The following is a 24,211-nucleotide window of genomic DNA, read 5'->3' on the forward strand; positions in this document are numbered from 1 at the left end:
TTTGGTATAGTTTGTGTGCTTTTTGCGCTGTACTCCCCCCTTGCATGTGTGACAGTGTTTAGTCACTAGCAATAGTTTTCCGTTCCCGTGAGTGGGTTCAATTCACTAGCAATAGTTTTGCGTTCCCGTGAGTGGGTTCAATTCACTAGCAATAGTTTTACGTTCCCGTGAGTGGGTTCAATTCACTAGCAATAGTTTTAAGTTGCCGTGAGTGGGTTCAATTCAGTAGCAATAGTTTTGCGTTCCCGTGAGTGGGTTCAATTCACTAGCAATAGTTTTACGTTCCCGTGAGTGGGTTCAATTCACTAGCAATAGTTTTACTTTCCCGTGAGTGGGTTCAATTCACTAGCAATAGTTTTACGTTCCCGTGAGTGGGTTCAATTCACTAGCAATAGTTTTACTTTCCTGTGAGTGGGTTCAATTCACTAGCAATAGTTTTGCGTTCTTGTGAGTGGGTTCAATTCACTAGCAATAGTTTTACGTTCCCGTGAGTGGGTTCAATTCACTAGCAATAGTTTTACTTTCCTGTGAGTGGGTTCAATTCACTAGCAATAGTTTTAAGTTGCCGTGAGTGCATGGGTTCACTTCACTAGCAATAGTTTTACGTTCCCGTGAGTGGGTTCAATTCACTAGCAATAGTTTTACTTTCCCTTGAGTGGGTTCAATTCACTAGCAATAGTTTTAAGTTGCCGTGAGTGCATGGGTTCACTTCACTAGCAATAGTTTTACGTTCCCGTGAGTGGGTTCAATTCACTAGCAATAGTTTTAAGTTGCCGTGAGTGGGTTCAATTCACTAGCAATAGTTTTGCGTTCCCGTGAGTGGGTTCAATTCACTAGCAATAGTTTTGCGTTCCCGTGAGTGGGTTCAATTCACTAGCAATAGTTTTACGTTCCCGTGAGTGGGTTCAATTCACTAGCAATAGTTTTACTTTCCCGTGAGTGGGTTCAATTCACTAGCAATAGTTTTACGTTCCCGTGAGTGGGTTCAATTCACTAGCAATAGTTTTACTTTCCTGTGAGTGGGTTCAATTCACTAGCAATAGTTTTACGTTCCCGTGAATGGGTTCAATTCACTAGCAATAGTTTTGCGTTCTTGTGAGTGGGTTCAATTCACTAGCAATAGTTTTACAATCCCGTGAGTGGGTTCAATTCACTAGCAATAGTTTTACTTTCCTGTGAGTGGGTTCAATTCACTAGCAATAGTTTTACGTTCCCGTGAATGGGTTCAATTCACTAGCAATAGTTTTGCGTTCTTGTGAGTGGGTTCAATTCACTAGCAATAGTTTTACGTTCCCGTGAGTGGGTTCAATTCACTAGCAATAGTTTTACGTTCCCTTGAGTGGGTTCAATTCACTAGCAATAGTTTTGCGTTCCCGTGAGTGGGTTCAATTCACTAGCAATAGTTTTGCGTTCCCGTGAGTGGGTTCAATTCACTAGCAATAGTTTTACGTTCCCGTGAGTGGGTTCAATTCACTAGCAATAATTTTACGTTCCCGTGAGATCATGGGTTCAATTCACTAGCAATAGTTTTACTTTCCTGTGAATGGGTTCAATTCACTAGCAATAGTTTTGCGTTCTTGTGAGTGGGTTCAATTCACTAGCAATAGTTTTACGTTCCCGTGAGTGGGTTCAATTCACTAGCAATAGTTTTACTTTCCTGTGAGTTGGTTCAATTCACTAGCAATAGTTTTAAGTTGCCGTGAGTGCATGGGTTCACTTCACTAGCAATAGTTTTACGTTCCCGTGAGTGGGTTCAATTCACTAGCAATAGTTTTACGTTCCCGTGAGTGGGTTCAATTCACTAGCAATAGTTTTACTTTCCCGTGAGTTGGTTCAATTCACTAGCAATAGTTTTACGTTCCCTTGAGTGGGTTCAATTAACTAGCAATAGTTTTACGTTCCCGTGAGTGGGTTCAATTCACTAGCAATAGTTTTACTTTCCTGTGAGTGGGTTCAATTCACTAGCAATAGTTTTACGTTCCCGTGAGTGGGTTCAATTCACTAGCAATAGTTTTGCGTTCCCGTGAGTGGGTTCAATTCACTAGCAATAGTTTTACGTTCCCGTGAGTGGGTTCAATTCACTAGCAATAGTTTTAAGTTGCCGTGAGTGGGTTCAATTCACTAGCAATAGTTTTAAGTTGCCGTGAGTGCAAGGGTTCACTTCACTAGCAATAGTTTTACGTTCCCGTGAGTGGGTTCAATTCACTAGCAATAGTTTTACGTTCCCTTGAGTGGGTTCAATTCACTAGCAATAGTTTTGCGTTCCCGTGAGTGGGTTCAATTCACTAGCAATAGTTTTGCGTTCCCGTGAGTGGGTTCAATTCACTAGCAATAGTTTTACGTTCCCGTGAGTGGGTTCAATTCACTAGCAATAATTTTACGTTCCCGTGAGATCATGGGTTCAATTCACTAGCAATAGTTTTACGTTCCCGTGAGTGGGTTCAATTCACTAGCAATAGTTTTACGTTCCCGTGAGTGGGTTCAATTCACTAGCAATAGTTTTGCGTTCCCGTGAGTGGGTTCAATTCACTAGCAATAGTTTTGCGTTCCCGTGAGTGGGTTCAATTCACTAGCAATAGTTTTGCGTTCCCGTGAGTGGGTTCAATTCACTAGCAATAGTTTTGCGTTCCCGTGAGTGGGTTCAATTCACTAGCAATAGTTTTGCGTTCCCGTGAGTGGGTTCAATTCACTAGCAATAGTTTTACGTTCCCGTGAGTGGGTTCAATTCACTAGCAATAGTTTTGCGTTCCCGTGAGTGGGTTCAATTCACTAGCAATAGTTTTGCGTTCCCGTGAGTGGGTTCAATTCACTAGCAATAGTTTTGCGTTCCCGTGAGTGGGTTCAATTCACTGACAATAGTTTTGGTTTTTGTGCTGTACTCCCCACACTCACACACACACACACACAGTGAAGGAGCCTCCATCACAACGCCAGTGATATTTCCATAGTCATGATGAGGTACGCTAGGGGGTGTGGTCTCAGCTTGTGTGTGGGTGTGTGTGTAACTGTACATTATGCTGCATGTGAAATTGTCATGTACTATAATTATATAAATACGACCACTTTTCCTCATCCCCCATTTCTCTGTAGACACGCTGTTTCTTATAATCATGGACACTGATGGGATAAGTTGAAGATAATTATTGTCAAGAAAGTAAACACAAGCCCGGCCCGTCCAAGGAAACATGACAACATTGATCATCATTGAAAATTTTTAGCCTATGCAGTCATAAAAATTAATATTGTTGTATTTTTTAATCTCTACTGCTAAAAATTAATTATGACCAAGAGTGCATGCGCTCTTGTTATGACATAATAATAATTATTACAATAAAAGTGGTAAAGATCATTAACTATATAAGTAAGTAAGAATTATGTGTATTTTATAAACCTTACAGTCCCCATGAGAACCAGTGTCCTCTCACGAGATCTGATCTACTAGCCACACCCTTAACCACTAGGCCACACCCATTCTTCACCAATCTGTGTATTATCAGGAGCTCATAAATAAGTTTAATTTTGATGACGGCTCTCTTCTGATGCTACACAGTTACAATACATTTATCATTGATAACATAGCTGGCATGTGCAATTGTGTGGACAGACATTGACTCAACAAAGCATTCACATCAGGTATAATTATGGTGGATAGAGTGCTAGTAGTCACCTCACAAACACTTATAAAGAACAAAAAATAAATGCCAGCAGCTAGTCACAGTTTATAATGGCTAGAGGATATTGTCAGGCTAGAGTCACTTGCAGTCTTCCCTTGAGGTCCTCAGCAATGTCAGCTCTACTGATAACGAGAGACTCTAGAGCTGTCAACAAGTCCTCCAGTTGTGGACCACCTTGCAACCACTCTACGAGCATGTGTGTGAAACACTTGGTGACACTGTTGGGTCTTCTGGCATTCTCCTCAGCTATCACCTGCAGTGTACATTGTTATTATAATGACATCATTCTGCACTATCCAAGTTCTACGGTATATCGGCTGAAATTATGAATCATGTCAAGTTAATTGTTGAAAGGAGTTCAGTGGCCAACCAATTGCTACTAACATGCAATACAGCCACCCACACAACTAAAGAAACAAAACTACTAACAGGGTTTCATACAGAGGGGGGGGTCCTGGGATTTCCCACCCCTAGCCAAAATATCCCCCCCCCCTAGAAATCTGAATATTAATGATGTCATAATAAAAATGTATGACTTTTCTCCTTAAAAATGTCTACATCTCATTAGACTAGTGAAATTAATTTTATGCACACAAAAAACCCTGCACCTCAGATAACCATTCCTCAACAATTTTTCCGGGGAAGGACCCTAGACCCCCTCAATTAAGCGTTTCCCCCTCCCAGCTAAAACTCCTGTATGAACCCCTGACTAAAGATAAGCACTTCAGGATACTCTCTTGTTATGTAAGGCCATTAAAACATAAGCTTAGCAAAATTGAGAACGTGCAGTACTGCTTGCTGGCACATTCCTTAACTGATGATGCCTGACTGTATGAGCACAGGGCTATTAGTACACAGTCATCTACTGCTATACAGTGTTCAGTACACACACAGCAGAGCACTCACATCTACTGTCCCCTCATTGACACCCAACTGCTCTCCCAGAGGACGCCATGTCCCCCTCACCTCCCAGGCAGCTGTCCTCACTACCCTCAAATGATGATCCACACTCAGTCCCTCGAGGAACACACAATCATGACAACAACATAACACTGTCATTATTCCTAAGCAATGCCTACTAACTAAAACACACATTACTGAAGGACACTCTGTATTGTACTGATAAGATCAGCTACATCATTATTCACTGCTGTTAATTAAATCAAGATAATGCATTATTATGCTACTAGATCAGCAGAATGTCAACACTTGATTAGAGGGAGCGGGATCACTACTAAGCTGATTGAAACATGTCAACAACGTGTACTTTCTGAAAGGATTTAATATTCCTAAGCAAACCTACTCACCCTAGCATTGTCCAGCTCCCTCTGCAGACTAGCCACCATATCCATTAATACTGGACTGCGTGCTCCTCCAGCTCATGCCTGCAGACACTCACTCTAGCTAGCTCTAGCTTAGCCTCTACACAGGCTCTCCTTTTTTTGTTCTTTATCACATCCTTCAATAACATAAAATACTGTCTTAATATCGTTCAATGAGATAAAATACGGTATTAATTGGAGGAATAAACAAAGAAATAGCCGTAGAGTTAGGAAAAAGGAGAGCCTGTATCGGGAAGTCGCGTGAGGGTAGAAGGTGGTAGAAGCATAGATAGTGTAGTAAGAGGGATTGGAAACGGACCGCGATTGTCGGCCAGTCCAGGCTGCGCAGGAAGTTAATTCACTGCACCGGAAGCTAATAATAGTTTCTTCACATCACCTTGGGATGGCAGCACAGATTACAGAGCAGACAGACAGCACATGAGACCTTGATAAGAGCTAGAGCTAAAGCTAAGAGCAGTGATGAGCATCGAAGGTATAAGTCCAAAATACCAGTCTACATTTGTATAGCTAGCTTGCTTGTCCATTTTAATATTTGTCCCTTTTAATACAGAGAAACACTCTACTGAGATCGAGAAAAGCCACTAAGCCTCTGTTTGTGAAGACGAAGGATTCAAGATATTTAGCAGTGCCAGCATCATGTAACTGCACTGACTTTGAGCAACAAAGTTGTAGCTATGAATGGATGATTTACAAGGGAAATACAATTTAATAGCTATCACTTTAGCGTATTGTGTATTCACACTCTTATACTCTTAGTGTATATAGTTCATTCGATTCATAATTATAATTATGGTTGTTTGATCACACGTAAAAAAAATAATTATGTGCATCAAATAGAAATGTAGTTAAACAATTCGAGAGGGTTCTAGCCGATTTGCTCACTCAGAAAGGCACTTGCATCAGGGAGGATGAACAGGTCTCCTACCATGTCAATGAATGATTTGACTGCAAAGGGGCGAGGGGAGTTTTAGGTTTACAATACACGTTGTATATATACGTACCTGACTGTGAACTTCAGTCCTTGTGGCATCACTACAGCATCTTGTTGCAGCCAGTGCACTTAGCTCCTTACGGCTAGAAACCGATTTTTCCCAGTGTCCCAGTCGTCCAGGTATTCATTCTCCAACCCTATAGTATATATCACCCATGGGCAAGTAAACAAGACGGTAGTAACATAATAACGTATGACCAGTATATACATGTACATACGTCAATTTGTAATTATACATGTAGACTAAACATCACAGCTACTGCCAAAATAAGGCTTTGTTTAGTCAAATGAAGGTGTCTATTGCACAATATACAGCACTCACTATAATAATTATAAAGGCATTTAGAAATACTCACGACAAATTATATGCCAAAGAGAGGTACGGAAAAGTGGACATAAATTTAGGTCAATTTGTCATTTTATCACCATGTTGTGAACTTTTCTTAGTACTTAGCAGGGCCAACTCAACACCATTTCATTCCTTACCTAATTCTCTATCAACAACATCATCAATCTTTAATATTGCTTGTATAACAAAAAAGATATAGGTACAGAAAGTCATTCCAGTGTGAAAATGCCGCCAATTTCTGATATAGGACTGGTAAATAAGGTCCCAATAAATAATAAGTATCTACATGGTAAGAGAGGCTCTAATAAATACTGCTACTAGTTTTAGTGATTTACCTTTGTCCTAGAACAGGAGAAAACCTTGTCTTTGTATCTCTGGACGGGCGTGATTTAGCGCTTATAGCTGCGTTACGCACAGCCTGGATTGTCCACAAGGCCCCAAGTTCATTACATTGCATTGATAAGCCCACGTGATCCCGTTTCCAATCCCTCTTACTACACTATCTATGGTAGAAGGGTGAAAATGAGCGTGGGCATGCTGAGCTAGAGATGTTGGACTGCCCACACAGATATCTATGACTAATAAAACTTTGCCTGCAGCATGCAAGCTGGACATGGACTTGGAACTGGAAGTTTGCAAGCTCTATAGCTAGCTATAATTATAGTCTAGATTGTGTGTTCAGATTCTATCAGACTATTACCTTTTCTTGTGTCTTTCTACATGCTAGTATAGATCAAGAATAGCTTAGTCATCATTATCATATAGCAGGTAGCTACTGCCACCAGAGCTGGCCACGCTGGTTCTCTGATCTGACTTGCAGCACAGCTTGGGTGGTTGTCTCAGTACATGTACAGTCTTATTAACTCTGAATGCGTGGGAGAATACCTTACGTCACGATTGTGGGCTACATATCTCCCACGTTCATAAAAATCCTTGTGGATCACGCGATTTCCCAAACCAGGCCTTACTTTTTCCATAGAGGGTTTTATAAAACAGGGAATGAGAAATGAGGAAATGAGAAATAAGAAATGAGGAAATGAGGAAATAAGAAATAGGAAATGAGGAAATGAAGAAATAAGAAATAGAATAATAATAATATATTTATGCATGGTTACGATCATCACCATGGCATTAATTTTCATCACAATAATTATGACATTATTATAATAATAATTGCACAAAAGTAATGATTGATATCAGCCAAGAAGCTAGTAGGTGACTAAGTATTTAGTTATCAATAATATATAATTATAGTGGCACCTCCACACAGTACAGGTTGTCGGACACATTGTAAGAATTAAATTTTACCATCGCTTCAGATGGTACAGTGAGCTTTCTTCCTTAAAGGTAGCATCAGCTTTCACTAGGCATTGCTTGTGAGAATGGTAATGGGAATTGCTTTCTTCACCCTGTAGCGAGATTGGATATGATACCAGTACAGTGTACTAATGTCATTACTTCCTGCAGCTTTACGACAGACTGGCAGATCATATATTAGAATTTGCTTGGTTTGACAAACAGTTTTGGAGGTTTCTTTGCTGTTACTTACATGTAGATGTTGACATTGAGTCCAGTCCATTGACTATCACTTGCCCACTGGATTGTGAAATCAGTGAATGTATTGCCAGTATAGCCACGCATAGGTAAATTGTTTGAGACTGTGGGACTGTAGGACAGTACATGTAAGTACCGTTACGTAGGTAGATCTGATGTCTGAACCATGCCAGTCGTACATGGCACACAAGTAGATAGAGGTAGGGAGTGTCACACCGTGTACCAGAGGAACATAAGTTCTGTATGGTGGCAGAGCACCAGGAGACTTGTCACCAGGAGGTACGTACCTGTAGCTCAGTAGATGTTAGCTTCGTCTTCAGACTTGCTCTGCCCATAGATATGCTCTGCCTAACAGCTCATTTCTATTTCTTATTTCTCATTTCCTATTTCTTATTTCCTCATTTCCTCATTTCCTCATTTCTCATTTCCTCATTTCTCATTCCCTGTTTTATAACAACCCTTCCATAGATGTAGGAGAGAGGGATTGGAAACGGAAGTGGGCCTCGGAAAACATCCGCGCCTCGCTTTCTTGTCTTCTTTTCTTGCCTCAAAATGAGGAAAATTCATTGCATAAGCGGTGAAAGAAGAGGGAAAGAAACACAATCAACACAACAGTGCATTGGTGGTACATAGTAATAGTAAGGAGAATGTGCAGAGCTAGTGGTATTGGATACTTGTTTCACAGTAGATATAAAATCATCAGAGGATGCTTAGTTCCCTGAAATTGTGAATATTTGTGACTGTCAGAGGCTTCTCTTTTGCTGCCAACTTAATTAAATGAAAAAGAAAACCATCAAGAAGTCCACTAGTTTGAGGCAATAACCATGATCATTCATACGACAAGATACATAATACACCATGTAACTTTCTTAATAATAATTTATTGTTTTCACTTTTGATGAATCAATTGTACTATATAATATATATACTAGGCTGGTGAACGTACATTTCAATTTCCAATTCATTAAGTATAATTACATACACTTGGAGACAGCAAAAACACTCCACAGCACTGCCAGTTGCTTTCTAAGTGTAAAACGAGTGGGATCAAACCGAACAACATTAACAAAAACTTACACAATAAAAATGATTATTATACAGCTATAATTATGATTAGTTTAGCACTCTAATCAGACAGTCTTAGATGGAGAGAAGCTGGTGAGGTATACAAGGGTGTATATATAGCCGGAACAGCCGATAACATTTACGAGGGCGGTGACGTGTAGGGGTGTAGAGAGGAGGGGTATGCTTCTGTCTTCTTTTCTTCAGCGTACTCAGTAAGTTTTGGCTTGCGAGGTATTGCTAATATAGATGAAACAGCATTTGTAGTAGTTAAATATCTCGGGCCTACAGGCCCTTCTCCACAATCTACTACCGGGCCAATAACAATTATGAGCTCGAGGTAAAAATAGGTGACTACACATTCATGCACACAAAAGCTATACATCCACCTGATCCAAAACTAATGCTCTTGGGGTGATCACCAATCATAAGGGAATGTATGCCTAAAATTAAAATTTCTGTAACGCTTAGCGTATTCCCAAAAAAGGGATCTTTAGTGGTGCTCTTTAATTCAACTTTTTTCTAGCACTAAATTCTACCAGCTGATGTATGACTAATTTTCTTTGGCTTGGGGTGATACCACATGATTTACCAACAAGCATATTGAAGTATACGACCTAAACATTAATCATTTCAGAGAAAAAGGAATAAATGTGTACAATACAAGATTAAACTTACCTAAATTCAATGAAGAAGATAGTAAATAGAGCTTGAATAATGGTTATTCACTATCTATATAAAGCACAGTTGCACTCGATACTGGAAAACTTGACAGAATACTAGTGACAACTCATAAAATCCTAGATTTGCAATAATCTCAGTTACCCGCGAAGTTCCTGGGGAATAGATTAGCCCTCATTAAGCGAGGCGCGGATGTTTATCGAGGTCATATGTGAAGTACATTGAAATCTACTTCCGTTTCCAATCCCTCTCTCCTACATCTATGCTTTTTCTTAAACTGTACGCCCATTTCTTTCTTTGCTGCCTCACTATGTCTTTCTTATGATTTATGGATGAACAGTGACAACAGCAAGAAAAAGTAAGGCCTGGGAACGAGGCTAGCTCTAGCTCTAGCTCTGATCATGAAGAAGCTGCAACTGAAGTGATCCTGTACCCAACAACAATGGTAAAGGGTCACTAAACTAGAAAGCTGGAAATGAAATTTTATAAAAATAGAAGGTGGTAATAACTATAATCAAACACAGAACACAGAGCATTATAATAGTCAGTACTTATAGTCAACACAGAGTTCTTGCATGCTTCTTTACTTGACATCTTTATTCGTCCCTTTCAAGCAACTCCAGTATCTGTATGAAGCATGAGCACAGCATAATCAACCAAAGCTATAGAGAACAAAACATTAGATTAGACTACAATCAGATTACAAACACACGTACCTTGTCAGGTTATCATGATCAATTGGTGGCACTATGAGCAACTGCAGTTGCTGTCCTCACATACTTGTCTTCAATTTCCTCGGCTACATCGTTACGCTCAACAGTAGGCCTCCTTAGACATTCACATATGTAAGGCCATGTCATCGGTGGATGAGTGACTTCAAGACGCTTGGCTACTATCATCGTTAGGCGGCACACATTATCTGTGCTACGATCTCGAATATTTTCCAACTCGTAAAACTTCACCCCGAGAGCCAGTCCCAAGTTGAACCAATCCTTGCTGGCACTTCTCAGATTCTCACAAATTGTTAGAATATCATCTCCAGTCAGAACCGACGACTGTTGTTGTGCAATTTCTACTGTTTGGTTTCTGCTAGTAGGCTCCTCTTGTGACGATCCTACACACACACACACACACACACACAAGTACATATTGCATTGAAAATGGCCAGTTTTATGACAAACTGCAATACAGTAAGCATCTGAAAATGCACAATAATTACGATAATTATAGCAAATTAATGGGGAATGCCAGGACTGTAGGAATCAAGATCATGTATTTTCCAGACTGAAGGTTTCCGATTATGATAGATGGAATTATGATAAGAGCTTTGTTTAAGTAAGATAGACCTAGGAGCTAACATTATTGTCCGAAGCTGGCTTATATTCTGAACACCTTTTACTTGTGTAATGCTGAAATGGCTCACACTAAAATGTATGGTAAATAGAATTGGACAGTTGTAAGAGTTCTGTTGTCATTGTGGGGCAGAGGAAGTAAACAATGTGTACATTGGTTACATGGTTACATGTATGTAAAGTTTTAATACATGTGTAAGTATAGATGATAAAAGTAATGGGAGTAATTACTTGTGTAATGCTGAAATGGCTCACACTAAAATGTAAAATGTATGGTAAATAGAATTGAATTTTATAATTAAAAAGTAATGGGAGTAATTGAGATCTTACCTTCCAGTTTATTACAAGCAGAGAGCCAATCTTTGTGACCGTCTTCTAGCTGATACGTCTTCTTGAATAGAGTACACCTCATAACATCGTCCTCAGCCAGCACACGAGCTGGGTGGTGGGGCACTTGGGGACTTGGACTAGAGATAGATTGAGATATGCAGGGACACAAAAACGCAACTTCAGGATCCTCATACGTGTATTTCAGGGCTTTGTAAGCAGATCGAAGACCAGAGTGAATATTTTCAAATATCAATGACAAAATTGTTTTTCGATTATTGGTGGAATGAATTTCGAGCATTGAAAACCCGTCAATTAGCGTGACAGTACAGTTTCGCTTTTGATGAATAAATTGTACAAAATTTCTACTCGGCTGGTGATCCTCCATTTCAATTTCCCATTCACATTCTTTAATCAAGTACACTTGTAGACAGCAAAACACTCCACAGCACTGCCAGTTGCTTTTGAAGTGTAAAACGAGTGGGATTAAATTAGTCTTCAGCAAATCAGCTCGTTTGTCATTGACTTGAGTTGGTGGGAGCAAGGATAGAAGTGATGGCATATAGAAACGCTTATCTTGCCCTCGTGAGAATAAACGAAATGGGGTGGCTATCAGCAAGTGCTTGAATATTTCAATCAAATCGATGGGTGCAAAGAGTCCATCGATATAATGCTTTTCAAAATTCTTATCAGATAAAAGTTCAATCGTAATAATTCCTTTATCGGTAAATTTTAACCAGTCTCCTAACCCGTGTATTGGAGTGTTACTTCCTCGCACGTATGCAGCATACTCGACAAGCTCTGTTACTTTATCGAGAAGCACTTGAGTATCACAGAATACCACATTTGATAGAATGGCAGGATAATAGTGAAAGATGTGATGCTCATGGAAGAATTTCAAAGCTTCACAAAGTGCATCTTCGTGAAAATTATGTAGCGTTTTTGCAATTTCTACACATTCGGTCTTGCTTAGAACTTTTCTGTTTTCATCGTTGGAAACCTTCTCGACAATAATTTCCAAAATAAACCACCAAAAAGGGACAAGGATTTCAATATTCAACTCTTGAGATAGTTTATGAACATATTCACGAATTGTCTTTGCCACTTCCTTACTGTCAGGATCGCAGTGTTTGCAATCTACAGGAAATATAATCTCTTTCGTTATACCCAAATTGAAAAACATAGTCAACTTCTTAATGCAGTCTTTCTCCGCAAAATTCAACAACGTTTTATTCTTGTCAGATAATGTTTCTTTGCATTCAGATTGATGGTCTTTGTGAGTACCAATGCATACCAGCTTGCAGTTTTCACTATGAGATTGAATTGACTGCACGAGATACTTGAAGTTATCCAAAACTGAGAGATGTGACTTGAAACCTTCACCAACTGGCTTATTGTCCTTGTAGTATTCAACCAGTGGATGATCGTCAAGGCAGTCAGAGAGACGAAGAATGTACAAAGCTACAGAAATCTTGGGCATGAAGAGTGGCAGTAGATTATGAAAGTGTGGTTGCCCACCGCTATCGATTATGTAGATCCAATGAGATCCAAACTTTTCTTGAACAGCAGTACGATCAGCATCAGAAAATCGCTGAATATTCGCCATTACATTTGAAACAGTGCTAAGAAATTTACTCTTTTTTCCTTCTAGCTTACTAGTTAAATTTGCTCCAGCTACTGATGGTTCAGTCGCTCTTAAAGTCGGAGGAGTTGCATCAACTGGCATATCGAATTCGTTGCTAGGTTCAAGTTGCTTCAGAGCAATGCTGACTTCTTGTGGGATAGCAGATGCTTTAGAGTTAGGATCTGAGCTGGTTACATGAGATTTAATAGCATCAGCAACAATGCGTTGTAGGTCATCACTAGATACTGGTTTCCATGGTCTAGAGGGATCTTCTTGAGCTTCCATTTTTATCTTTGTAGTGTCACGAATTTGTCGAATACATATCCTCTCTGCTGTGCTAGCTAATGGAGTGCTATTTCGATCTACAGGAGGAGGCAGTCCCAGAAGGAGATGCTTAGTGGAGGTTTTACCAGTGCCCGCCATTCCAAAGAATAAGATATTGGTAGTGTTCACACGGACAAATCCAGCCTTCATGGCTTCATTAAGAGCTTGCTCAGACTTAGATGATTCATCATTGAGGGCTGAAATAATAGGAATACAGACTGAAACCTGAAACACAGTATATACTCGACTATGTACCCTTGTGTGAGTCACGTACTTCCCTTGAAAAGGTACCCACTACGTATGTACAGTAACAGTAACTTTCTCACAGTTCATATACAAAAACAAGTCATCTGTATACACAGCAGGAGCGCATGGATATTCATCATTTCTTTAATATTACTTTTTCATTTCCCTTGTTAGTATTATGATGATATCAAGTGATGAATGAAATGGTTCACTGTCAATAAAGTGAGCGTGTGTTGTAATACTCATGATATTAATGAATCATAAAACAAAGTATACACATGCATGAAGTCCATGCAGCAATCTAACAATGACCACACGATAATTGAATACAATGTACACTAGTCTCACTTGCTTTACGCTATAATTATAGGCAAGCTATGAAGTTGCTTTGTTCTCAGATTCCTTGTGTCCTGATATTGCTGATTCAGTCACAGTTTCACCCGTTTATATGATCGTACAACAAATTTATGAATAAAACAAAATTAGAGTTTTTCTGTTAATTGTGCAAAAACGCTAATGCAAACAGTACGGGGAACTTTATTCTGATGGCTACTGTATATATGTTATTATATACTCATGCAAGAGGCTAATACAACTAGAGCTAGAGGCATGCTGACGCTTTTGAGAATGGAATTTTAGTAGTGTATGAGAACATGCATTATGGACTAAGTCAGCAAAGAAGACTGGAGTCTTGGACATAACTATGGCTCTTCTGGGGCTATAGGATCAGGATAAGCAAAGAAGCAACAATCACAATTATAATTATAGTGATCCTTTTTTCATTCTTCTTGGCACGGGATCACTTAACAGTAAAAACGTACCTCGAATAAAGGACGCGTGTAGCTAGCTAGCCATGCAGCGGAAGTTCCGTTTTTGCTTGCTTATATTCAACAACAAAGCTTTAACGCCTTAACACAACTTGTTGTGTGAAGACTATCTATGCTGTTGACGCAGTGCCATGAAGCCTACTATATACATGACTATACAATGATTGATCATGCATAAATATATAATATACATGCAATGCAATATTCAACACAGACGACATAATAATTATATAACTTTAATACAGCAACCCTAATCCGCACTATTATTATAAGAAGGTGAATGACATAAAGTAATCCAATATATCAGGAGAATATTGACTTGGGCACTACAAATGATATAGAAAACCTCCCATAGTACAGTGTGTGTGCGTGTGCGTGCAATGTCAAGTTCTTACCTGGTTCTGGTGGAGGCTCGGCTGGTACCGGGATGAATTCTATAAAGATACTTGGGAAGACCCCCTCCTTATTGTTGAGCCTCCCTCTAAACCATCCCTCCTCCTCTTCTGCTATCACCTCAACGATCTACACAACAAAGCAGAATACTCATTTATCATCTAAATACATGTACAATATAAATGTAAAACCTCGGACTTCCTAACAAGATGAGCAGTTATTACTCTGCCTAACACTTTATGATGGTACAGTGCACATAAGAAAGGAAAGCACATGACTCTAGTGTATAAGAGAATAATCTGCATGACAATAGACTGGTTTACACAGTTAATAAACATCAACAGCCCTGCACAGAACAGTCAAGTTTTAATTACCTGTCCAGCTTCAAGAGAAAGCTCGTTAGGACTTTCTGCAACAAAGCTGTACACCACCTTAGCACGTCGGCTCTTTATAGCTCCTCCACCATCTGAAATCACGCAGACACGCACATGCATGTAACGTTAGCATAGTTTACAAACATCAGGATATTTTCCTTGTAGCTCTAACTAACTAACAAAGTCTGTTAAGTACCTCGCACAACCGGTGGCTCTGATGGTGGTTGTGCTGGAGGTGGGATCTTGGCTGGTCTCATTTTGATAAAATTGACAGGGAAGAGCCCTCTTTCTCCATTCAGAGTTCCTTCACACCAGCCTTCATCAACCTGTGTGTGTAAGTGGGTGGGCTTGTATTGATCCTGTAATGTTAATTTATGGGTGAAAACAGAAAAACGAAAGTCTAGGTGCACAGAGCTCCCTCTGAAACTAGAACCAACACCCTTTCAGAGGAGGTTATTGCTCCAAATACAGACTCCCCCACACAGGGAGATACCAGCCTGACCACTACATACAATACCATTTACAAGACACACTACACACAAAACAAAACACTGTCACAATAGAGAAGAAGCCTGGATCCCTAAACAGTGAAGCAACACACATAACTCACTGTCACAACATCTTGAATGATATCCCCTACATTCAAAGACAGCTCACCATCTTGAGTTTTCGGAAACGCAAAAAGAACTTCTGCCGCTGTTTGGAAAAACAACATTAATGTGTATCAGGAAGAACAACATAATTATACAACACAAACAAATTCAATGATTTTCTGATTTTTTGAGAGGCTTATAGAAGGAGCTCTTTCAGATAGCTTGCTCAAATCTCAAATTTAAAACGGGCCATAATTTCTCTTTCAGAAAAATACCATGGGCTACTGTATAGCGGGTATATTTCGAGGGTATAAATGTTCGCAGTTTTCGCCTGTACCGGGAAATTTTATACCCATGAAAATTTATGAATAGTACTATTAGTAGGCGTGTTCAGTATTATTGACCACACCTATCGACAATAAGAGGAAAGAAAAAAGGAATCAAGAGACAAGGACGCCGGTATAGGCCTGATTGTTTTGTACTGGTGCATGCATGCATGGTATCCCCTGATCATGGCCTGCACAGCAAACGTTCTGCTAGAGGTGGAAGACATAGTGCCTCACCGATTCTATTATTTTATACAGGCATTCGAGCTCTGGGCAGTTAAGGCCTGGGTCAGGCACCGATAAGATTAATTTTATTCATTGCCTACATTTTATGTAGATCATGTAGATCATGTAGTGTTAATGAGATTCATAATGTTTATTAATGTTATTCATTGCACATGACGTCATAAGGTCAATGTATTTGCTTAGCTAGCTGCTAAAACTATTATAGATTATCTTTGGCAACAAATACGGCGGACTTAAACAAGGTAAGAGTAGCTGTTTAGGCCCTCAAAAGATAGATTATGTTGTTATGATTATGTTTCCTTGATGGGAAGTAAAAATGTCCAAAACTTTCTTAGCTATGCTAGCTTCTTTAGCCCTGACAGCCACCCTAGAGGTAGGCTATTTTGTGTATCTCAAGAATACAATAACTCCTACTCTTCCCATCAAGGATACTAGTACCTAGCTATGAGATGTTCATCTAGCCTTGTTTTTGAAGCTTGATCTTGGCATCTTCAACGCCGTATTTGCACTTCTCTTTCTGAAAGTGGCATGACGTCATCATCATTTATGGGACTAATTAGCATAATTGAATTAAGCTAATTAGTTTTTTGGAAAAAGAAAACATTGAGCTTCATTTTGGATCATTTTGATGCAGCATACACTGTATATTGCAAATAATACAGCAGTATGAACATAGTGTAAATTTTGGTGTTAAAATCTGGACCCGGGCCTTAAGTGCGCAGAGAGGCTACAGTAGACTCTCGCTATTCCGGCTCTCTGAAGTACGGCCACCTCAATAATCGCTTGGCACGGAATGCTAGCTATATGTTTACTGCACAAAACTCACCATGAAGTACGGCCACTCGCTATTCCGTTTACCGGCCAGTGCTGGCTGTCCCAAACAAGGTTTTCAATGTAATTTTATACGTGTATTACGGCCGGATATATGACGTTTTGGGTGTGGTTTAGCAAATAAATAAAATTGGATTACACTTAAATAGAGAACAGAATGATTCATTATCCTACATTATCCTCGAGACAAGAACCGCAAAAGTAGTCATTAGATTCGAGGTAAGGTCGTTTTTAAGCCGCGGCTATTTCCTGAGCTGCAGCCACCTCGCTATTCCGGCCAAGCTGCATAGTCCCAAAGGTGACCGGATTAACGAGAGTCTACTGTATTACCGCTAAGGGTGTGGAGGTACAGCTGCATGTTGATGTGCGCAAGCGCCAGAAGGCTGGAACTCAGACCACGAAAATAAAATCCGCGAAATCCTTTGTAGAGGTCCACCCGCGAAAATTTATATCCTCGAAATAATACCTGCTATACGGTACATAGCTTTGAAAAAAAACGTTTGCTACTGCCTAATGAAAGGCAGTAGGGCTGCTACCTAATGAAAGGCAGTATAGGGCAGGGATGGAGGAGATGCTCAAGTGATACTGGGATATACCCAGAGGAATGCAAGCAGGTACTAGGTGAGGGATGGAGGAGATACTCAAGTGATACTGGGAGACCCAGAGGAGAGCATAACTGCAAGCAGGTACTAGGTGAGGGGTGGAGGAGATGCTCAAGTGATACTGGGAGACCCAGGGGAGAGCATGACTGCAAGCAGGTACTAGGTGAGGGGTGGAGGAGATGCTCAAGTGATACTGGGAGACTGCCACCATCACAATAGGAGAGAGGAAGAGATCTATACACATGCACTGGATACTTTTCAATAATAATTATAATTATTTCCATTTCACTTGTTATAATACATGATGATATCAAAGTGATGAATGAAATGGTTCACAGTCAATAAAGTGATCACGTGCAGTAATACTCAATTTCTTGATTTAGTCTGACAATGACACGATATTAAAATGAAATTAAGAATAACAAAGTACACAGTAAGTGAAGTGAGCATTCCATGATAGTAATAAACTATCTGCATATGATACTACAATGACAAGGTTAGCTGCCAAGTTGCTTCATTCTCAGATTCTTTGTGTCCAGTTAATTGTTGCTGACTCATCAACACTTTCACCCGTTTTAAAATTGTACAACAAATCGTAATTACGGTGCGTATACGAATAAAACATGTGCGTTCAATTCCAGTTGACAAGACATTTTCAGTTTGCGTAAAAACGACAACGTGACATGCCATGCAAACGGTACAGGAACTTTATTCTGACGGCTACTGTATGTTATTACTCATGCACGAGGGATGTACTGCTAATACAACTAGAGCACGAGAGCAAGAGTTGTATTAGCAGTACATCACGAGGGCATCACGTTATAATCAACTTAATGCTGATAGTGCGTAATAGTCTCGCATGCGTCATATACTGGGTTCCTAGTAGCAACCAATGACATTTGAGCATCTATGCAGCATAACAGGTTGTCACGAAGCAATAAATTCACAACCGAGGCAGCACTAATTCTCAGGAATTCATACCACAAAATAAGTCAAAAGTGAGAGCAATGCTGGAGGTGGGTGGTGCTATAAGGTTACGCTAAAATACCTTACTACCCGACAGCACTGCTATTCACAACAGAGGCAGCACTAACCCTCAGGAATTCATACCACAAAATACCACAAATAAGTCAAAAAGTGACAGCACTGCCATCAATAGAGAGGTGGGTGGTGCTATGCTAAAATACCACTACTTACTACTCGACAGCACTGCTATTCACAACGGAGGCAGCACTAACTCACAAAACAGGTAAAAGTGAATTCATGCAATGCAATCAATAGGGAGGTGGGTGGTGCTTTAGCTATCCTCGTCCCCACGTCCACTTCACCTCCAAGGAAGAGGGTCTGGTATCAGTATAATGGACTGAAAAGCTGACACTAGCCTCCATCGATGGACTGACCATGCCCATCTAACACTAACCTTGGTGACAGTCTACATGTAGGAAAGAGCTGTGAAGAGCAGCTGTAACAAACCTAACCTCTGTCTCAAGCTAGCTAGCTATAAATATAGCGTATAAAGAGAAGAGGGCTAATATGTACTGGGCAACATCTAAACGAGAGGCTGTATCAAATAAAATTGTTATGGCCTCAATGGAGGTTCAAGTTTGTGCTCAGGGAATGATGAGTAGGAAATGATCAACTTGCTAAAAGGATTCTAAAAGTTTAAAGTTAAAAACAACAACACGTGGTATAGACAGTACATTTGATGTAATTGTTGCTGGTGACAGCTCTTTTATCACTCTGGCTACTAAAAATATCTTTGCTCTATTGCAGGGACACTATTGCTATGCAAGAGTCTAAACTGAGACTAAAGATTCTACTCCAAGTAAGCAAAAAAACTAGCCATAAAACTCGAATATTTGCACTAGTCAAAATCTAATTAAAAAAAAGTGGTTAAGAGCCTAAAAAAGCATCGAGGCATGATCATAATAAGCACAATAAAATTAATGTATCTATAAACCCTAACTCCATATGGGGGTACAGTAAACCCTTTCAATCACAGGGTCATGAGTATTATTATATTGTTAACGTGTTTTCAGCATTACACAAAGCGTGTGTGTATAAAGAGAAGAGAGCATGCAACTCACTATGTATACTAGGGAACGTTTAAAAGTGTGAGGCTGTATCAATTTACACATGAACGGCAGCTCTAAAAAATAGCGACAGTATGAATTCTTTTGACTGAGTCTGAGCAGCACGCCCACTTCTCTTAATTTAAACGTACCACTGATTGATACTTTTTTTTAACGGCAAGCTGGCGTAACAACGGAACAGCAACGTACAGTAATAATGAAAGCACAGCGGGTGCTGATGCCTCGGTGGAGGTGTCAAACAACACAACAAATAAAGCTACTAGCAATAGCTTATACACACATTTATCATTTTTGAAATTTTACTGCAGGCAGAATAATTATAGGGAAACTCAAAGAGTGGGTAATGATCGACCATGATTGTTGTTAAAAACGATCGATGCTATATAAAATTATAGTGGCAGCATCAGCAGAGCCTTGCAGCTCTCTTCTCACTCTTGTAGCTACCAATAGCTAGCGTTCTAGTGCAGAGCTAACTACTAAGTAGAGTAGCAACACTCCATGGACAAGTTTGGCTACATGCTCTTCTGAAAAGGCATTCCAAGTAAGGCATAACTCGAGAACCAAGCATTATTTTTAAAATCCACGAATTAAAATCCAAGTAAACATGACTAGAAGCCTATAGAAACTCTTACTTCATTGATCCTAGAGCAGCTGTAGCGGTCTACACACACACCCACCCACCCACCCACACCCACCCACACCCACACACACCCACACACCCACACACACACACCCACACCCACACCTACACACACCCACACACACACCCAAAAACACACACCCACACACACCCACAAACACACACCCACACACACACGCACGCACACACACACACACACACATACCACACCCACACACACACACACACCCCCCCCACACACACACACACACACACACACACACACACACACACACACACACACACACACACAGAGGATGTGGTTTTTGCTAACAGTTTACACAGCTTGGTGTAGAATGGAATGTGCGTGGGACTTGGATAGCATATCTATTCCACATTCTACCACATGTATTATTGGGGTCTACTTTGTCCTACAAAAACAACGAAGGTATCAATGGAACCGGCATAGCTTGCTCTATTGATGTGCAAAATTTGACCTTGATACACCATATGAACTCGAATATATGCACTAGCAAACAAGTTTAGCTACGTGCTCTTCTGAAAAGGCATTCCAAGTAAGCACAACTAGGCATAACTCGAGAACCAAGCGTTATTTTGCAAATTCAAAAATTAAATCCAAGAAAACATGACTAGAAGCCTATAGAAACTCTTACTTGCACACCTAGAGCAGCTGTAGCGATCCACACACACACACACACACACACACACACACACACACACACACACACACACACACACACACACACACACACACACACACACACACCGCTTGTGCATGCGCACCGAGGCATAATAATTATGTCATGTAACACATAAAGTACATTATAATATATTGCAATAGTGATTCAGAAAACTCTCTGATCTACATAACAGTAGACACACCCACACAAGTGCTAGTGATGTATTTATAGGCCAAGTAGTAGAATGGAATGTGCGTGGGAGCTACTAACATTCCAGGTATTATTGGGGTCTACAAAACGTGTAATTTTACCACAACCAATTGTCCTACAAAAACAATGAAGGTATCAATGGAACCGGCATGGCTTGCTCTATTGGTGTGCCAAGTTTAAACTTGCTATACTAATATTTGTGGAAATTAGGTATGGGATTTCTAGTGACACATACCTGATTCAGGAGTGGAGGGTTTTTGAGACTTCAGATAGTCAGCAACTTTAGTCTGACCATTCCGTACTGCCAGGTCAAGAGGAGTCCTGCCATCATCACTAGTCACATCTAGACAGGTGAGGGACAGAGATCTTGTAGTAGTACTGACAGCATTGATGCAGGATGACTACATTATTTTATTATCATGTACCAACAGTGTATTGTATCACAGTTGCCATGACGATACAACGGCAGGTACACTGATTGTTTCATTACATGCACATTGAACCACATTAATATATTCACGGGTTGTCTATCAGAGGATCTAATGAAACAGTACCCACTACGGAAATCACTCACCAACATCACACTTTAGTTCCTCAACTAGGTATTTCACTAGTTGTATATGTCCTTCCCTACAAGCCTCGTGCAGTGGTGTTAGGCCCCGCCTGTCCCTCACATCTGTGTGTGGTGACACCTCAATATACTCAATAATTAAGTGAGATATGTTATTATAGACTATAGACTCAAAATTGCGGAAAAATAAAACAAGCCTATACAAATAGAAATAGTTGGTCTTATTAATATTGGTATGCAAAGTTTGAACGTGATACACGACTGTGTGCGGAAGTTAGGTATGGGATTTCTAGTGACGAGTTTAACTTCAGCCATGTACATAAGTGTATAGTGGTCAAGATGGAACAAACATGTCATTGTACCACAACCACTTGTCGTACAGAGAAAGTAAAGGTAGCAGAGGAAAGGGCATGCCTTGTTCTATTGGTGCACCAAATTCGAGCTTGATACACCACTGTTTGTGGAAATTAGGTATGGGATTTCTAAAGCGCATACAGAAATGCCTGAGTCCTGTTACTATTATCCCTCACATCTGTTGTGGAACAAAGTTCAACTATCACATATATTTTTAACAGATATTACTATGGCAACCGTATAGCAAATGTTTATGTATTTCAAACAAGTGTACGTACATTGCAAATAATTATTCGAAATTTAAATGTAACACTATTAAACTTTCCGCTGTATGCATGGTATGAAAACTTCACATACACAACGACTACTTACCAGTGCTACGACTATTACATCGCAAATAATTACTATACTACGCGAAATTACTGACACAATTGATATTGCTACACAGTACATGTATATAATTCAGATACCATAATGATATGGAGAAACAATTACAATACACAAATAATTATAATGACTACTTACCAGTGCTACACCCGACCTCCTTCAAGTACTGCACCATCTCTTTATGACCTCGCATGCATGCATGGTGAAGTGGAGTACTGTTGTTCGTCCTATCACCTTTATCAGTACGAGCTCCATGAGTAACAAGTGTCTTCACAATCTCAAGGTAGCCCCTCCAGCAAGCCCAGTGTAATGGAGGAATACCCTCCCAATCATCCGCCCACTCGTTACTCCAGTAGAGCTGGTGGTTGGGGTCTGCTCCCTGTCCCAACAGGGACCTAACTTTGGTGACGTCATCCTTCTTTACAGCCCAATATAAGTCCATGGCTAGCTTCTTTTGAGCGCTGTACAAAATAGATGGTTGGGGGGTCAGTCATACAGAGAATTACTTGATATGTGTATATAGTTTATACAAGTGACACCATGCACATATCCAGCTGTCACTTTGCTGTACAGTGTTCCACCTCTGATCATAGCCTGCTCTGACTCTACTAATGGAATGAGCCTCCCTCCATGCAATCACAAGGTGCTACCATGAGTAGTAATTATAGTCTACATGTTCACTCACTCTGAATCTTGTTCAGTAGCCATTCGGAAGCTTTGTTCAAACTCTGTCAAATTCACCCCTTATTTCTCGAACACACAAGTATTGCTCAACCCGGTACCCTCTGGCTCTGTCACTAATTTCGCCCCTTTCCTATAAACATAATCATTGCTCAGATCCTCCCCTTTTTCAGAGGTGTCACATTCCGGCCTCCCCTTTCTCAGTAAACAAAGCAAAGTTAATTAAGCACTGCACAAATCCATTTATTTTTGACCTTCTTTCAACAAGATATTACAATTGCATATGAAGTAAAAGCACTGAACATAAAAATCCATTTATAATAATTATATGCAAACAGTCAATAGTCGAGTCATGTGATCCTACTACACACAAAACAACACTTATAAACACACAGAAAAATAAATATTAAAATTCAGCTAAAAGGAACTGCTCCAAATTGATCTACATTTGTCATTGTCTTCGTAACCTTTGAACCCTCTCCAAAGGGAGGTGCTCCAAACAAATCTCGTTTTGTATTGTCAGCAGTATTATGAGTGGGCGGGGTAGAGGAACGTCCGTCAAATGAAGTGCTACAAAAGTCATCCGTAGGAAATGAACTGCCAGTCTGTGAGGTGTGTGTGGGTGTGTGTGTGTGAGGGGGGCAGGTATGTCTAGGTGTGTGAGGGGTGGGAGGTTCAATAAGCAGTATATAGAGTGGAGCATGTCTATTATGGTCACCCTCTATAATACAGCCAAGTTAATGGGTCCCAAAGTCTCCATAGCATGTGTTTGGACCTGTGTTAGCAGACCACCCTCTATAATACAGCCAAGTTAATGGGTCCCAAAGTCTCCATAGCATGTGTTTGGACCTGTGTTAGCAGACCACCCTCTATAAT

The 24,211-nt window shown here is 40.1% G+C and overlaps 1 protein-coding gene and 4 long non-coding RNA genes across 5 annotated transcripts; 2 read left to right on the plus strand and 3 right to left on the minus strand.

The window, feature by feature from the left end:
• Positions 1–1,229: 1,229 nt before the first annotated feature.
• LOC135333997 (uncharacterized) lies at positions 1,230–3,262 on the plus strand. The gene is made up of 2 exons (XR_010394156.1): positions 1,230–2,958; positions 3,091–3,262. It is a non-coding gene; the product is annotated as an uncharacterized LOC135333997 (long non-coding RNA).
• A 298-nt stretch (positions 3,263–3,560) lies between these two features.
• On the minus strand, positions 3,561–5,263 carry LOC135333794 (uncharacterized). Its single transcript, XR_010394054.1, has 2 exons — positions 4,581–5,263; positions 3,561–3,927 (listed from the first exon to the last, which is right to left on the minus strand). It is a non-coding gene; the product is annotated as an uncharacterized LOC135333794 (long non-coding RNA).
• On the plus strand, positions 5,119–5,791 carry LOC135333613 (uncharacterized). The gene is made up of 2 exons (XR_010394001.1): positions 5,119–5,489; positions 5,568–5,791. It is a non-coding gene; the product is annotated as an uncharacterized LOC135333613 (long non-coding RNA).
• Positions 5,792–5,817: 26 nt separating this feature from the next.
• LOC135333117 (uncharacterized) lies at positions 5,818–6,852 on the minus strand. Its single transcript, XR_010393755.1, has 3 exons — positions 6,693–6,852; positions 6,019–6,145; positions 5,818–5,962 (listed from the first exon to the last, which is right to left on the minus strand). It is a non-coding gene; the product is annotated as an uncharacterized LOC135333117 (long non-coding RNA).
• Positions 6,853–10,148: 3,296 nt separating this feature from the next.
• On the minus strand, positions 10,149–23,489 carry LOC135352361 (uncharacterized). Its single transcript, XM_064551545.1, has 11 exons — positions 23,340–23,489; positions 22,793–23,115; positions 21,917–22,018; positions 21,578–21,685; positions 15,732–15,817; positions 15,318–15,447; positions 15,122–15,213; positions 14,750–14,876; positions 11,337–13,478; positions 10,371–10,768; positions 10,149–10,280 (listed from the first exon to the last, which is right to left on the minus strand). The coding sequence occupies exons 1-10, from the start codon at positions 23,360–23,362 to the stop codon at positions 10,389–10,391; spliced, it is 3,513 nt and encodes a 1,170-aa protein (XP_064407615.1). The 5' UTR covers positions 23,363–23,489; the 3' UTR covers positions 10,149–10,280; positions 10,371–10,388.
• Between the last annotated feature and the right edge of the window lie 722 nt (positions 23,490–24,211).

The sequence above is a fragment of the Halichondria panicea genome, chromosome 1, assembly GCF_963675165.1.
Source record: "Halichondria panicea chromosome 1, odHalPani1.1, whole genome shotgun sequence".
In the NCBI taxonomy this organism is placed as follows: domain Eukaryota; kingdom Metazoa; phylum Porifera; class Demospongiae; order Suberitida; family Halichondriidae; genus Halichondria; species Halichondria panicea.

Bases quoted from the DNA above. Each gene is read 5' to 3' on its own strand.
- LOC135352361 (XM_064551545.1), bottom strand. From the start codon at position 23,362: ATGGCTACTGAACAAGATTCAGA. The intron at 14,877-15,121 runs GTAATTAAAACT...TTTGTTGTGTAG, and splicing joins TTTCTCTTGAAGCTGGACAG to ATCGTTGAGGTGATAGCAGA. The intron at 13,479-14,749 runs GTAAGAACTTGA...CTATTATTTCAG, and splicing joins CGAGCCTCCACCAGAACCAG to CCCTCAATGATGAATCATCT.